Source organism: Terrapene carolina, unplaced genomic scaffold, assembly GCF_002925995.2.
Source record: "Terrapene carolina triunguis isolate 2854851 unplaced genomic scaffold, T_m_triunguis-2.0 Scaffold130, whole genome shotgun sequence".
NCBI classification, from domain to species: domain Eukaryota; kingdom Metazoa; phylum Chordata; order Testudines; family Emydidae; genus Terrapene; species Terrapene triunguis.
Window position 1 is genome coordinate 23,570,142 of NW_020664481.1, and position 15,632 is coordinate 23,585,773.

The 15,632-nt window shown below is 41.1% G+C and overlaps 1 protein-coding gene across 2 annotated transcripts in view; it reads right to left on the bottom strand.

Moving 5' to 3' along the window:
• The window catches only part of NECAB2 (N-terminal EF-hand calcium binding protein 2), a 310,418-nt gene that overhangs the window by 128,187 nt on the left and 166,599 nt on the right, over positions 1-15,632 (bottom strand). For both annotated transcript variants that reach the window (XM_026652793.2, XM_026652792.2), the window contains exon 5: positions 9,163-9,260. In XM_026652793.2, the coding sequence (XP_026508578.1) occupies positions 9,163-9,260 (98 nt within the window). The remainder of the gene's footprint in view (positions 1-9,162; positions 9,261-15,632) is intronic.

Genomic DNA, 15,632 nt, shown 5'->3' on the forward strand with positions numbered 1-15,632 from the left:
AAGCATCTTCCTCCCAGTGAGAGCTTGGAAGATGTCAAAGAAAGATGATTGGCTGATAACATGTGTGTTGCAAATCTTACGATATGGGATTCTCAGGATACAGCTTCAACCTTAAATTGATTTTCTTTGTTTCTATGGATTTGTTGGCACAATGATATTCTTCTTTGGAATTACACTTAAAGGTCAACTGTGGTGACATTTTCTTGTTCAACTCTGTAAAATGTTCTATTCAGCAGAAGTGGGGGAAAGAATAAACTTTCAATATTTCTTCCAAGTAACAATAACAAAGCAGACAATGAAAGCCCTGCTGTAGCAAAAGCATTGGAAGAATATAGAGCAGGGGTGGGCTAACTACGGCCCGCGGGCTGCATCCGGCCCGCCAGCCATTTTAATCCGGCCCTCTAGCTCCCGCTGGGGAGCGAGGTCTGGGGCTTGCCCTGCTGCGGTGCTCCAGCCGGGGAGCAGAGTCCGGGGCCGCGCCGCGCGGCTCCCGGAAGCAGCGGCATGTCCCCCCTCCAGCTCCTATGCGTTAGGGCAGCCAGGGGGCTCCACTCCACACACTGCCCCCACTCCAAGCACACACACCCTGCCCCAGCCCGGAGCCCCTTCCTGCACCCTGAACTCCTCATTTCTGGCCCTACCCCAGAGCCCGCACCCCCCAGCCAGAGCCCTCACCTACTCCCGCACTCCAACGCCAATTTTGTGATCATTCATGGCCCGCCATACAATTTCTATACCCAGATGTGGCTGTCGGGCCAAAAAGTTTGCCCACCCTGATATAGTGTATCTAAGATCCACAGTGCCAAAGTTACAGTATGCCTCATTCATTGAGCGGGAGTGTATTTCCTGCTACATTCATGAAACTGATATTGCCCTAATGATGGGACTTACAACATTTACTGAAGAAGGATCAGTCAGCTCTGCAGCATGAGTAGGTAAACTGAACCACTGTGTGCATCACACAGATGTAGATCCTGGATTAGCCTGTATGACCTCAGGGTCCTATTCCCCAAAAAGAGACTTTTATGCACGTGCCTTCCCTCTGAGGATCTCCTAGTACTTTACAGACAGTAACGGGTTAACCCTCGCCATGACATAGGAATTATCACTATTTTACAGGTGGGTAAAACAGGGCACAGAAGCTCAGTGACTTGCCCAAGGCCATAAAAGGAGAACTGTGGCAAAGCTAGGAGTACAAGATGCATTGTTTCTGACTGCTAGTCCTGAACTTTAACCACAAAACCGTCCTTCCTCTCTGGAGTTACAGCTGACTTTGAATTTTCAGACTGCGTCTCTTTCTGATTACGCTTTCACTGACAATTGCTGATTTTACTATAAAACGGTAAATGGGGCTCCTATAACATGTCCTGATGTCATCTTTTTCAATGCAGAAACATAACATGGCACATTTGTAATCTAGGGCATAAAAGTTCAATTAATTTGTTTCCAATTAACTTTGCATTTATCATACTAGCTGGCAATCATTTTAATGCAACACGGACACCACTAAATTGCAAAATAATTACAATGACAAATTTTGTTTTGCTTGTACGAGTCATTCCACCATTGAGTCTAATTACAGCTGATACTTTATGAGCTTCTTCAGCACAAAATAATCACCACTTGTCTCTTTATGTGTAAAAAATAATCAGTTGTCTTTTAAGGTGTGAACTATAAATAGTGATTAAGCAAAATGGCTACGTAGACCCTCAAAAGTAAAACATGAAGCAATTCCTGTTAGGAATTCAACCTAAATGACAGTTAGTTTTAATTTATAACCTGCGTTTAATATTTTATAAACTAGTTTATAATGTGCTGTGATTTTCAGTTTAGTTTCATAATCTGAAATCCTAGTTCTTTCAGGTTTAGGGATTCATTATAAATCTTTGCATGCTATGGGCATAGATATATGTATGCCCACACCCATGCGTAAACACACACAAACTTTTCTGCTCACCTTGACCTAGAAAATAAAACACTTCCATTTGGGGACTCAGCACAACATCAGGAGTATTAAAAAATAACTGCCTTTAATCTAAAGATGGTTTCCTTTCATTATAAAAGAAAAGGAAATTTGCAGCTGCGGCAGGTGGTCCAGCATTAGCAAATTTCTGCCTTGCTGTGCAGTTTATGGGAAGGCTGTCAGAGCCAAAGGAAAGCAACATGTTGTGTTAATGGCCTGATCCTGCAAGGTGCTGTGCACCCTCAACTCCCCTTGGGAGATTTGGTGCTCACCATCTCTTGGAAACACTGAACACCTTGTAGGATTGGGCCGTAACGGCCTAGATGCAGAATGAACTCTGTTTCTTTTATTCCTCTAAGGGAAGCAATAGCATTTCCTGTAGCCAGTGCAGCAAGGGAGGATAAAATGTCAACATTAACATGCAATGAAGGGATATCAAATGTATGCATGGCTTCAATCGATTTACTATGAATCAGTGAACACATTCAGAAAACCCAGCTATCATTCTAATAACCAGTTTTCTGATGAAGGTTTCCAAGACAGTGGTGGCTCTGTGTCTGTCTGTCTGTCTCCAAAGAGGAAATCTGAAATGCCTCATCTGCAACAAAAATCTTACCTGAATGCAATGTTCAAGCGTCACAATTTAAATCACAGTGTCAGGAAATGCCAGACTTACAAGGTCACCAAATCTCAGCTGTATGCTGAAAGGCATCCAGGGATCTTTAACCGAAGGGCTCAAGATCTTAGGTGCATACATCATCTGAAGGACAAAACAATGTCCCGTAACACCACACTGGGGTGTGGGCTCAGTACTAACACAGAGGTACTAACTCCTGGGTCAAACAGATGAGGGTTTCATACTTTTCCATAGTGTTGACCACTTCTTAGAGTTTGTCTTGCAGACACCTGCCCTGCATCAGCCTGTCTGTGGCTCCCACAGCAATTGGTTACATGGAAAAGCAATACTAGGAAAGGTAGGCATCTAGCTACCTTTTCTGCCATTGAAAGTCTCCCCCTGTATGTTTAGCTGTAGCAGCTAGAAACAAACGAGGAGAAGCAGCAGTATGTGATCTGCTCCACAGATGAGCCATAGATTACAGTTTGGAACCTACCAATCTGGGGTTTTCTTGAAGGTCTCCCAACCAAGTGCTAATTAGCACTGACCTCGCTTAACTCACAAGGAGGATCTCATTACTCAGAATGGTTTTCCAGCTCAGAAATTAACATTAAAAAAACTACCAAATGGAAAGGCATAATTAGGGTAAGTGACCATCATTTTCAGGCTAGTCTGACTTGACTTCTTGTTCCATCAAAGAACCACTTTCCTGACAGGACAGGCCATGCACTAGAACACACTGTCCAGTCCTGCACTCATTTGCAAGCAGGATGCCGTTGTGCAAAAAGCCAGCAAATTCAAGCCCTCTGTTATTGCTGACAGAGGTTAATCTTGGGGATTTTTATACTCATGGGAGGGGAAGCTTTCTAATTATGGCGCCAGACATTCATACAATAATATATGTGTTCATATAACATTTGATAACTCCAGTACTAGAAATAAATATAGCAACTATGTGAAACAGCGAAGACTCAGGAAGAATGATAAAGGGTGAAACAAGAGGATATACTATAATGGTAATGGGGAGAAATTAAGTATCTGTTGACAGTGACTGCTATTTGCTAGAAGAGTCTCTCACCAGAAGCCCTGGAAGCTCCATTTCATGGAATATTTAAAAGTAGACTGGACCAAGCACTGGAAATATGCTGGAAGAAATACACTTGTACTAGCAGGGCATGTGCTAGATGAGCCAATAAATCCTTTCCATCTCTCCTGTTATGTGATTCTATTAACTTTATGACAGGACTCGCACCAACTATGCAGGAGCAAATCAATGGGTAACAAGTTTGTAGACAGACACTGGCTCAATTCAAAAACCTTGTTAGCAGTGAAATCCTCCGTCAGACCATTACAATGTAATTGAGCTTCCCTGCAATTAAACTGGTCATAACAAGTCACTGAAGGCATAAAAATTCATCTCCCGGCATTTTCACCAACTCAATTTGCTTTAGAGAGCATATCTCAGTACACGCAGACAGATAGGGAGGCAGCCAGAGGGACCTCTTCCTGGAGTGGCCTCACTTTCATTGTGACATTTCTCTCTAATCAAAGTCTCAGACTGCTGAAAAGACCACAACAAATCATACATACAGGCAGCATGAACAAGAACAGTTACTTACCTTACAGGAATGGTGCTTCTTTGGGATGGGTTGTCATATGGGTCCCATTGATGGTGTGCATGGTTAGGTCTAGGCAGGTGCTGAGTACCAGGGCGATGTCTGCCAGGGAAATACTAGGTATTTGTGAGGAGTGTGTCCAGGTGCTCTGTGAGGGCAAGTTTTATTTGGGCTGTAGCTTGAATTCCTGGCTACCAAAGGGAGATTTCCCCCTCAAAGAACACACACACATGCTCCTCACAAATACCCAGTATCACCTTCCTACTCAGGCCCTACTCAAATTCCGAGATAAGGAATGCCAGAGGGAGGTGAGAGGTAGGGACACTGCTAGTCAAAAGATTTCCATCTCACGTGCATGAACACCACCACAAGTGGGATCCACACAGGCTCGAAAAACCCAGCCACGCTCCAATACAGTTATAAGAACCACATTCCATTTGAATGGAAAAAAATTGTTTACTGGCTCAAGCTAATGCAACTGCAGAATATACATAGTTGGTATGTAAACTGAGCCTCAGATTAACAGCTAAATTACTGAATGCAGCCAATTAAAAATATCCACACACTTGTATGATTTTTTTTTTAAATAAAGCTATTGTTAGATGTAACCTATGATTACTAAAACTAGAATAGAAAAAGATTTGTTTTTCCTATCTCCCCTATTCACTCATACGTATACTTTGTGCTTTTATATGCACTTTCTGCATAGGCAGTTTCTCCTCTTTGTGGGTCTTTCACACAGCAACAGGGGAGAGAAAAATTTTAAAATAGAAACACTTTGGTGCATGAAACTAATTTTAACTGGCTAAATCTTTATTGGCATTATGAACTTAAGTTTTAAAATGTACTTTAATTGCTGTGCAACTGGAGAGATCAACATTTTGTATTTGTTCCTCTTCTTTCTGCGACCAGAACTGGTACATAATCCTTTCAGGCAGCCACAAAATTAACCAGCTCAGTTATAAACATAGCCATATTTTCTTATAGAAAAGCAGCTGTGCCCTTCCTGTTCTGTGAACTTGGGACAAATATTCATGATCAGTGATTCTCCAAGAGAGCTCATAAGGTCTGGTTTGGATAAGGATCTGGAAGTTTAGGGGTTTATTCAAATTTTTCCCTGAACCTTCTTAGTCTAGAAATCTGGCTCCAGTTTCACAAGCCAGTCCCCCAGACCCATCTTTCATTATTTCATTGTTTGTGTTGTTGGAACTATTATCCAGTCCCGATCTACGCAGAGGGTAAATGGAATATCTGTGTACCACTTAAGTCCCCCCTACGCCCCATTTTGAGGCTTATGTGAGTCAGGGCCTTGTACTAGCCCTCTGTACAGGGTGAATTTGACCCCCACTGCTTTGGCAATTCTGATGCTGACCCCAGATGAAACTAGGAAGAGCACCTACTAAAACAAACAAACAATCAAACATGTTTTTTTAAAAGTCTCAAAAAATGTTAATTGATTGGCGTTCTGGGATTTTATTTTCAATCTGAACCAGTTTGTCAGACTAATCTGTTTAGAAACGGCAGGATAGTGTGGCTGTTTTTTAAATCTACCTAGAAAACAACTTATTTTCTAGGTTCTTTCACCTCTTTCCTAGAGCTGAGAGAATATTTTATGAATAATTCATTGATGAGTTTTGCTTTTCTCTCAGTTCACAAATTTTCTGCAAGGAGCTCATGTTATTCTTAATTTCATTCATTAGTCACCAAAACATTTCTGGGAAGAGCTCTTCCTTGGTATATTGTTTGCTCATAAGCCATTCCAATAACTGAGGCCCAAATTATGAATTGTTTTGACTGGACACACTGGGAAGAGAAACAGATCATGTGATCTGATCAAATGAACAAAATTCTTAGGACTCAAGTTTCTGGTGCGAATACTTGCAAACAGGAGAAAGGATGGTCTTCTGCTTAATGTGCTGGCCTGCGACTCAGGACACTCATTTCCTAGCATGATCCCGAGCAGATCAATTAATCTCTATGTGCCTCAGTTCCTCACCTGTAAAATGTTTCCTTACAACACAAGGTGTTGGGAGGATAAATCTACAAATATGCATTCAGATACTATGTAACGAGAGCAGTGCTTAATTTGTGCCAGGGCTTTCCAGGGCTGGCCCCTGGCACCTCTAAACTTGGCATTCTATAGCCCCGGCACCTCTGGGCTAGCCCCGGCACCTCTGGGCTTGCCGCATCACTTATGAACGTAAAAATATTGCTTGAGCCCCAGCACCTATTTGACTGAGCACCGGCACCTCTTTCATTACAAATTAAGCACTGAACGAGAGCCAGGGGTATATAGATAAAATGAATTAATTTGAAATCGCTTTCCATGAGAACTTTAACATTCATATAGAACGTGCATTTCAGCACACATTTCCACTGGTAAACTTGTTTGCTTGAACATTTGCCAGGAGAAAATATAAAAGAGATGCATGCACAGAGTCGAAGCAAATCAATTAAAAAATTTATTTAAATTTTGCTGATTTTTTCCCCATTATTCACCTTGCTCTATGAGCTACCAATATGAATACAAAAAATCTTGTAAATACTAGCAACATGTCTGACTGCAAGGTTATGTTTCATTTTAACATAAACATATCAAATAAATGTCTTTATCTTCCATGCCACACCAATCCCAAATATTTAAAATATTGAGAATTAAATAAATCAAGAAAACAATGACTTTTATTTAATAGCCAGAGCAGAGAAAGAGACAATGCTGAGTGACACACTGATGCTCCCTGACCCTATTCCAATTCCTAAAACGTCCTATCTTTACCAAATCTATAACATTAAATGATTCAAGGTTTCCTCTAACTCTAGAGATATATGCAAGGAAGATTTCAATTTGGATTATTCAGAGGAGGATTGGAATTCAGTCTGTGAATAAGTTAGGATACTTTATTAAAAAAAAGTAGAACATCTTTACTTTGCTTGACTTTCAGCATACTGAATAACTTCTCACTGGAGAAAAGGCAGACTATTTCTCTCCTTGGAATGTACGTAGTAAGTCTACAATTCAAATGGGGAAGTTTGTAACTGTAGAAGGATTAATACATTTTAAAAAGAATCGTTATTTCTGGTTTATTAGACGGAAGACAAGAGAAATGATTTAAAGGGAAAAATCACATCTCTAGTTAATTCTCTATTGCACGGTAAAATGCTAGATAAATGACTCACTTCTGTATGTGAGACTTATACTATATAGATCAGGTTTTCCAGATATTTATAAATAAAATTTAGCATTCTTTAAGATTACACTTTTTAATAATCTATTATTTATGAACTGCTCTGTCAAAGTATATTGTGAGACACATTTATGCAAAGTGGAGCCTCACTTGCATATACAAAAATGTGTATTTATGTGGTCATCAGCTTTTATGCTTAATTCCATCTTGGCAATTTCATGCACAAATGGTACTTATTTCCCAAGCCATTCTCATCAGTCTTTTAACACAAAACCCGCTGGTTTCTATTGCATTAGACAGAGGACATAAACGGCCACACTTTTGAATGCAATTCTGGCTTCTAATTTTGCAGTAGTTATTAACCGAAAGATCAAAGAATGGAATTTCAGGTGAGGTTTTCAAAGCACTCAGAGTTGGTGTAACTCTGCTCCCAACGAAGCCAATGGGACTTTGACTTTGATGAACTGAGAGCTAGGCCAATGCTAGCCCTTTTGAAAATCCCACTAGAGACGTCTAATTACGTGCCCCTTGGGTGCAACTGCAGCATTTTATGTTCTGCTGGAAAAACAAAGTAACTCATAGTCCAGTTGAGACCATTCAAATATTTCCAGAAAGATTGCTGAGAAGATACAACTCTATACAACAAAATGTTTATGCCATCATTTACTTCATGTGTAATTTTCACTTGATTTCATAAACCGTCCTAGGGCTTTCAAGGTTTACAAGATGTTAACAGGAAATGTCCTCTCTGAACATATTATTACAATGCTCCCGTTACTTTAAATCAGATGGCGAGAGACAACCATCTTGCTAACTGAGGCTGAGACCTCTCCAATTAGTTGCTCCATTGACATCAAGCATGCATTGCAGTTGATGTATCAAATTTAATCTTTTCATTATTCAGGCAGTCTTCTGAGCTAGAGTTTAGGATGGTGATGATAAAACGATATGCTTGAATGGAGCAAAAGGAAGAAATCCACCGGGAGAAGTTTAATGGATCTTTGTCTGCGACACTGTAAAGATTTTTGCCTTTGAGATGCTAACAGATAATTTTTCACATGCTGCAGAATTCAAGACTGTTTCTAAACCAGGGTTTAGAAACAACTGCAGTCATCAGCTTTTACTATATAGCTTGCAGCATTGGCAATACATAAGCCTATACACATATAGCCATTTGATGACACAAGCTGATCATTTATTTTCCATTTTAAAACCCTGATATCTAAACTGCTGATGCTTTGGCCACTAAGGGCTTTTTAGAATAAAAATGAATGATTTTTATAAACTCATTTGTTGTCTATATTTGTGTGATGCCAAATGTCTTCTAGATATTGGTAGGAGGCAGACACTTTAGATAAAAACAATCATTAGCTAATGTATAAGACAGATTTTTCTAAAACAGAGCAGATAACCCGGTGAAGGTATTTATACCAATGGATTATTTTTAGGCAACATTTTCATAATTTCCATGCATCATCAGTCTTACTATTTTATCCCATGGGCGTTTAAGATTTGCCTCTTGAACTCCTTATCTACAGTAGCAGTAACACAATAGCACTTGTTTCTTACAAGGCCATCTCAAAAACACACTGTTCACTCTGATGACAACGTCCCTGGTGTTGTTACTTTGATAATGTTTCTGCTACTATCCTATTTACCCTTAGTGAAAATGACTACAGGAAAAGTATTAACTGTGCCTACTTTAGACCCACGAGCTTGGAGAAAACGTATCTAGCCACACTCACTTGCATAGCATAAATTACAATAACAACAATGACTCACCCGCTTGGTGTAGTCCATGGCTTTCAGAATGGAGAGGTTAAGAGTCTCCAGGGAAGCCAAAACATCTTCATAGTCTCCCATATGATCAGCAAAATAATCTGGAGAACCAATAGAGAACATAAAGGGAAGATTCTAGGTTAACTTAATACTCCAGGTCTGTTCAATGTTACAAGAGCCTTTTTGGTGAAGAGACAAGGTTATGAAGATTTTAATTACATTTTAAGATATATATTTCTACTATGCTTTGCTTTGAGAACCCTGAGCTAAATTCACAATAAAGGGGTGGGTGGTGGAACATCCTGTAAAGTCCAGGCCCATTGTGAAGAGAGGCACAAGACAAAGAAATTACCATTGAAAATAGCTATTAACTTGGTGGTAGTTTTAAAGTTCTTTCATGCCCATTTCCACATTTTACCAAAATGCCAATTTTTCTGAATTACTGCCAACACCGGGATGTACTGGAAGTCTCATAGAAATCCAGTCTGTTCATTACACTCCTCACCCCCACCATGAGACTCACCACAAAAAAGGTTCAAAGGTGGTCAGAAAATGGGCCAGATCCTCAGCTGGTGTAAACTGGCATGACTCCATTGAGCTCATTGGCTCTACACCAATTCATAACAGCTGCGGTTCTGCCCCTATGTCACTCATTGCATTCTAACTGGAACAGAATCTGTGAATGGAATCACTACTTGTGCAGATTTCTGACAACATTTCAGCATCTTCAGTTGTTTCAGCATCTTATGCCATGCAAGGAAGTGAGCGGGTGCCAACGTGGCTATGGGCCTACGAACTAAGGGTCTGTTTTTGTGTCAAAGGCACACACTGCTCCATGCTGAGGGAGTCTGAGGTTTGCCTCGTTAGGGTACAAAGGTCCAATCCCCCATTGCTTTACAATGTGCAAAGTATGAGTGATACCTGGTAGCACTATTTGTCACCCACCCTCTGTAAGATGTAAATGACTACACAAGGTGTAAGGTCATGGACAGTTTCAGCCCATAGATCTCAACATTATCACCCTTCAGAAATTTCCATAACAAGAAAGGTACTCATATGCAGTGTCAATTCTTTAAAAGTGCTGAGCCCCCTCCGTGTTCCCAGAGAACCTCAAAGGCAGTTGTCCACATTATGGCTTTTGTCTCATAAATGGCAGCCTCGTGGCACTACAGGAAATGCTTAAGTTACAAAAGCACAACAACACAGTACCTGAAAACATTCACCTCTAACTTATTTTTGCACTTCCCTGTTGTGATGCTGACAGACCAGCTCAGGCCAGAGCCATAGGCCAATTCACTTGTGTGAGAATATCAAATGAGTTAAATGTATTAGTATATGTTCAGGCCAACTCACTTGTGTGTTAAAAGAGATCTAAGGAGATGTTAATTGTATTGTTTTCTCCTCTCTATAGCCTGCTGTTTACTATTACATTACATTTACATTATGCATGCCTGGTAATTAAATAACCTTAGATCAAAGTGCAAAATACAGTAGGAAGATATATATACACAGAGAACATGAAAAAATGGGTGTTGCGGTACCAACTATAACAAGAGTAATCAATTAAGGTGGGCTATTATCAGCAGGATAATGTGGTATGATTTTAGGTTTAAGTAACCTTTTATCACAAAGTTCAGTTTGTCTGGGTGGCAACATACATTGGAGAGGATAAGGAGACTGTCTGTGACTTCATGGTGAGACTGGTATAGTGATCCAGGAGTTCACAGCTGTTACTGGTTTAGTGAAATCTAATTATAGAACATACCACCACAGTTTGAGGTGTCTGCCCTTGTTTTCTGATAGTCTGTCCTGAGATAGTCACTCACAATGGTGAGCCACTCCAGACAGCGTGACACCTGTTAACACTTTTTCCCCCCAGAAGAACAAACTCCTTGATTGCATGCTCAAGAAATGAGGGACTTGCACTGGTTGGAGCCAGGGATAGTGTGACAGTGTTCCCAATTCTTCACCTGCCATTTGCTTCTGCTATTGCAACCCTGAGCTTTTTATCACAAGAGGTGACAATTCATGTCAAGTTGGGTAGCGGGTTTGGGACTTGGGCATACATTCACCAGGGAGAGGGCTGGAACTATCCAACTAATTTAGAATTGATATGCATCAAATGTGATGTTAATAGGTTTCACAGAAAGTGCCATGCTGAGGCTGGATTTAAGCCTCAGTTATTTCACTGTAGTTAAAACAGACAATAGTTCTATGACAGATTTCAGCCCTGAAATCATTTCATGCATAAGTGGTGAACTCCTGAAATTAGACGTATATAACAGAAACGGTAACTTAAGTGCAGCATCCTCAACTACGCATGGCGTAAGTTTGACTCTAGGCACAAAGCTGACTAGTTTCCATGCAACTGGCATGAACTAGAATTAAAAGCAAAACCCGGTGCTAGTATCATTCCTCAGCAGCAAAAAATGAAAATTAATATTGAAGTGACATTTCTGCAGAAGTTGGCTATAAATAAATCCCAGGAGACAATTCCATTATTTAGCTTCTTCTGGCTTAATTAAACCTGCACATATCTGTCTGCAGCCCAAGAACGTCTCCAAGTGGCTTGCGTGGCAGTGACTGGAATGATAGCAAAGTGACACCGTGATCTACAGCACCTCCAGGCTCAACCAGAGATAAGCCAAACAGCTCATTTTCAGCAGCAGCAGCAGATTGTATTTTCACGTGAGCTAGAAAAATAAATCACTCTACGGAGTAGATATCAAAAGAAAAGATAAAGAAAATCCATTTCGTAGGTGGTCAAGTGAAAGCTCTCACGTGGTCCTTAAGTTCCACAGACAACAACAACAAAATCTACTGGTGGCAGGGGATAGCTCTAAACAATGTGTATACTGTGCTGGGTTTGAACTCATAATTGCAAGAGAATGTTTTTGAGAGCCCAAAGAAATAGAACGGTTTGTATCCAGGCTTGGAGTTACGCAGGACCGAATTTTGCCAGCAGGTATGAATTGCGTAGCCTTAGGTTTTATGTGTGATTAACTCGTGAGCAATTTAAATTACCTCTATTCTAAATGTTTCTGCTTATGAATTCACCATGCAAGTCAAGATCCATGGAGGTAACTCTCAATGGAAGGGTAGCCACAACAAAATAGGGACAGGCACATAAAATGGGAGGACTTCCCCCAAAGGGCCACACCACAGCACTGTCACTTGCCCTGCAGGAATTGTGGGTATATGTTAGAGCAGAACCTAAAGAATTCTTATTTTGCTAATCTGCATGCCTCTTTCCAGTTTTAAGGACAGATTTAAACACACTGGACTAGTGTGATCTTACCAAGACTTTATATATATATATATACACTGTAGAATTGATATGCATCAAATGTGATGTTAATAGGTTTCACATAAAGTGCCATGCTGCAGATGAGTTTGTTAATTGTGACTGTAAGATTCCAATATGCATTACATGCTGGAGCTGTTCTGATGTCAGAAGCTGTCTTCTAAGAAGCAGTTAAAATCCTGGAATACCTCTCTCTCCTCCAATATTTTGATCTTAAATTTGATCGCCAAAGGTACAATAATAGATTTCCTTATTTAGGAAAGTATAAATCACTGGTAGCACGTGCCAAATATATTAAGGGTTTGTGATTCGATAACTTTTTTTTTAAATCAAGATTGCTGGATTATTTTATAATTTGAAAAACATTTGTAATACATTGCTTGGTCTTTAGTGGGAATTACAGAAGTTGTGTTGAAAGCCACAGGAACAAAAATGGTAAGCACCAGTCATGGGATCCATTATAAGTAAGGCTACAATTTAGTCACGGGTATTTTTAGTAAAAGTCATGGACAGGTCACAGGCAATAAACAAAAAGTCACGGCCAGTGACCCGTCCATGACTTTTACTAAAAATACCCTTAATTAAATCTTAGGTGCTGGAGGAGGGAGGGTGCTCCAGCAGATGCTGCTGCTCTGGGCAGGGGGTAGCCTGGGGCCTCGCTGCTGCTGCTCCAGGCGGGGGGTGGCTCAGGGCCCCACTGCCGCAGATGCTGCTGGGGAAGGGGAGGCAGCCCGGGTGGCCCTGGGGTCAGCCGCGCCAGCCGCTGCGGAAGTCACAGAGGTCCCAGAAAGTCATGGAATCCGTGACCTCTGTGACAGACTTGAAACCTTAATTATAAGATGTTCCCAATGTGCCTTTATAGGCCCCAATCCTGCGAACATCTTGCAGGACTGGGGCCATGATTTGTACATTGTCAACATGAGGTTATTATACTTTATTATTTTCTTACTATTCTCCTACTTTCATTTTTAAGTAGATTTTACTGGTAATTTTAGGTATTCAGTTTATTTGCATTATTCTACTTAATTCCTCCCACTGAAGTAAGTAGGAGCAATGACTCATCCAGGATGTTCTGCTGATTCATCATTTCTCCTACTTCAGAATTAAGCTGGTCACCTCAGGGGTCAAGGAAAAAATGTTCTCTCTTATTTCATAGCTGTCCAGGGACATTATTCAGATGAGGGAGGAGGGGCCTGCGCTCAACAGCCCTGGGACTCACTTCAGATTTATGTCCTATGTTCCTAGAGCTCAGGCCTCAGTGCTTCAGTCAGCTATTGGCAGAGGTCAGGATGGGACTTTTTTCTCCCTCCAAATGTATCCTGGCAGGGTTGGTTTCTTTTATCTCCTTCCTCTGAGGCACCAGGAGATGGCCATGCCTGGAGATAGGGCATTGTGGGGACAGGCCAGGGCTCCTACGTGGTTCTGAGCATTCTCTCTCTCAGATGCTTGCTCACATGCTCAAGGTCTAACTGATTGACACTGGGTTGGGAAAGAGAGTTTCCTCCCAAGTCTGATTGGCAGTGAGACCGGGGGGTTTTGCCTTCCTCGGCAGCATGTGGGTGGGGGTCACTTGCCAGGATTATCTGCGTATATCTCACTTAATCATTTCCCTGCATTGTGGGGCTTCAGGCACCGGTGCATCTCAGTCCCTCCTATTCTCTGCCTGTGTCACAGTAATGCTGTGCTGTAGTTAAGAGCTCCACCTGGGAGCTTGCACACCTCTGGTATGAAACTGAGGCTGGGGGGGGGGCCCCCCCCCCCCCCCCCTCTGCCCCTCCCCCCCCCCCAATTGGTGCCCTTGCAATGGAGTTATTCACAAGAGGAAATCCTATTGTACATTTTATACGGTTGTTCTTTCCCCACCCTCCTACTCCTTTAAAAACAGAATAATTTAAAACAAAATAATTGTTTCCAGTGAGTTAGACCAAGTATGGCCAGCCAATGAACAAAGACTACACAAAACACAATCTAGTTGCAACATCGTGATCCACCTGTATCTGAACAGGTAAGAACATTTTGTGTATTAATGTAGGGCTTTGCAAAATAGCCCCAAACAGCCCCCTGCGACAGACAAATGAGATTTTATTTCTATTCATAAAATCTGCTCATCAGTTTGCACAGCAAAATGCTGCAAAACCATCTTCATCAGAACCTATGTAACTACCCCCAAATAAACAGACACCTACAACTCTTTTTTCCAAGTAGCTTAATTACAGGGATCATTGATCAATCCCACATATACTCTTCATTCCCAGGTAATGTGATCTCACCCTGGACGACAGCTGTATAATTTTCTGTTTTATAGGATTGTCAGAGAAAGGAAGGTCTCATCAAACAATGCTGCTTTACCTCTATTTTCAACCTAAGTTTATAATGTGATCTGCAGTTACTAGTTTAAAGGGATGGGAAACAAGGAAGACCAATTAAACAAGGAAGGTGGAGTGGAAAAACATGTAACTGGCAAATACAAGAGATTTTATTATAGACTCGATTTCTCGTATATCAGTTTCAATGAATGGGACCAACTAACTTCAGTGCAACTAGGAATTGGCTCAAAGTAAGTTAGGAAATAAAATCTGATTTATTGTCTTTAGTATGACTCCCCCTATTGAACTCCATGCCAGAATCATGGGTTTGTCTCAGTCTACCCCACTTTGCTAAATAACAAACCATGCCTGACCAGCAGCTCAGGGTTTTCCCCAAAGGTATCCTAGTCTGATTACAAGCATGGGATTGTTGACACAAAAAAGTTGCACCATTCTAATTTAAGGTGTGATTTTTAAACCGATTTAGTTTTAAACTGTTGCAAAAGGCTTTGCAGATACTGACTTCAGTTGAAGAGTGTCTTATTTAAATGTAGTACAAATGAATTAGGAAACCAAAATAAGCCATTCTTCAACTGAAATTAGCACCCACCCAGCCTATTGCAATTTCTTCTGTCGACAAGGCCTGGCACTCTAATAAGGACAGACAAGTCTTTAATAATGTTCAAAATAAAAACTCACTTCCATAAGATCGGCACAAACCCACCGGAAAGCACCGCACTGATTGCCGGAATCTGATTAGAGTCTAGATGCTGGATTTTTAACTACATAATTGCTGTCTTTGGAGCAGCGGTGGCTCCAAGCACCAGCACTCCAAGCGCGTGCCTGGGGCAGCAAGCTTCGGG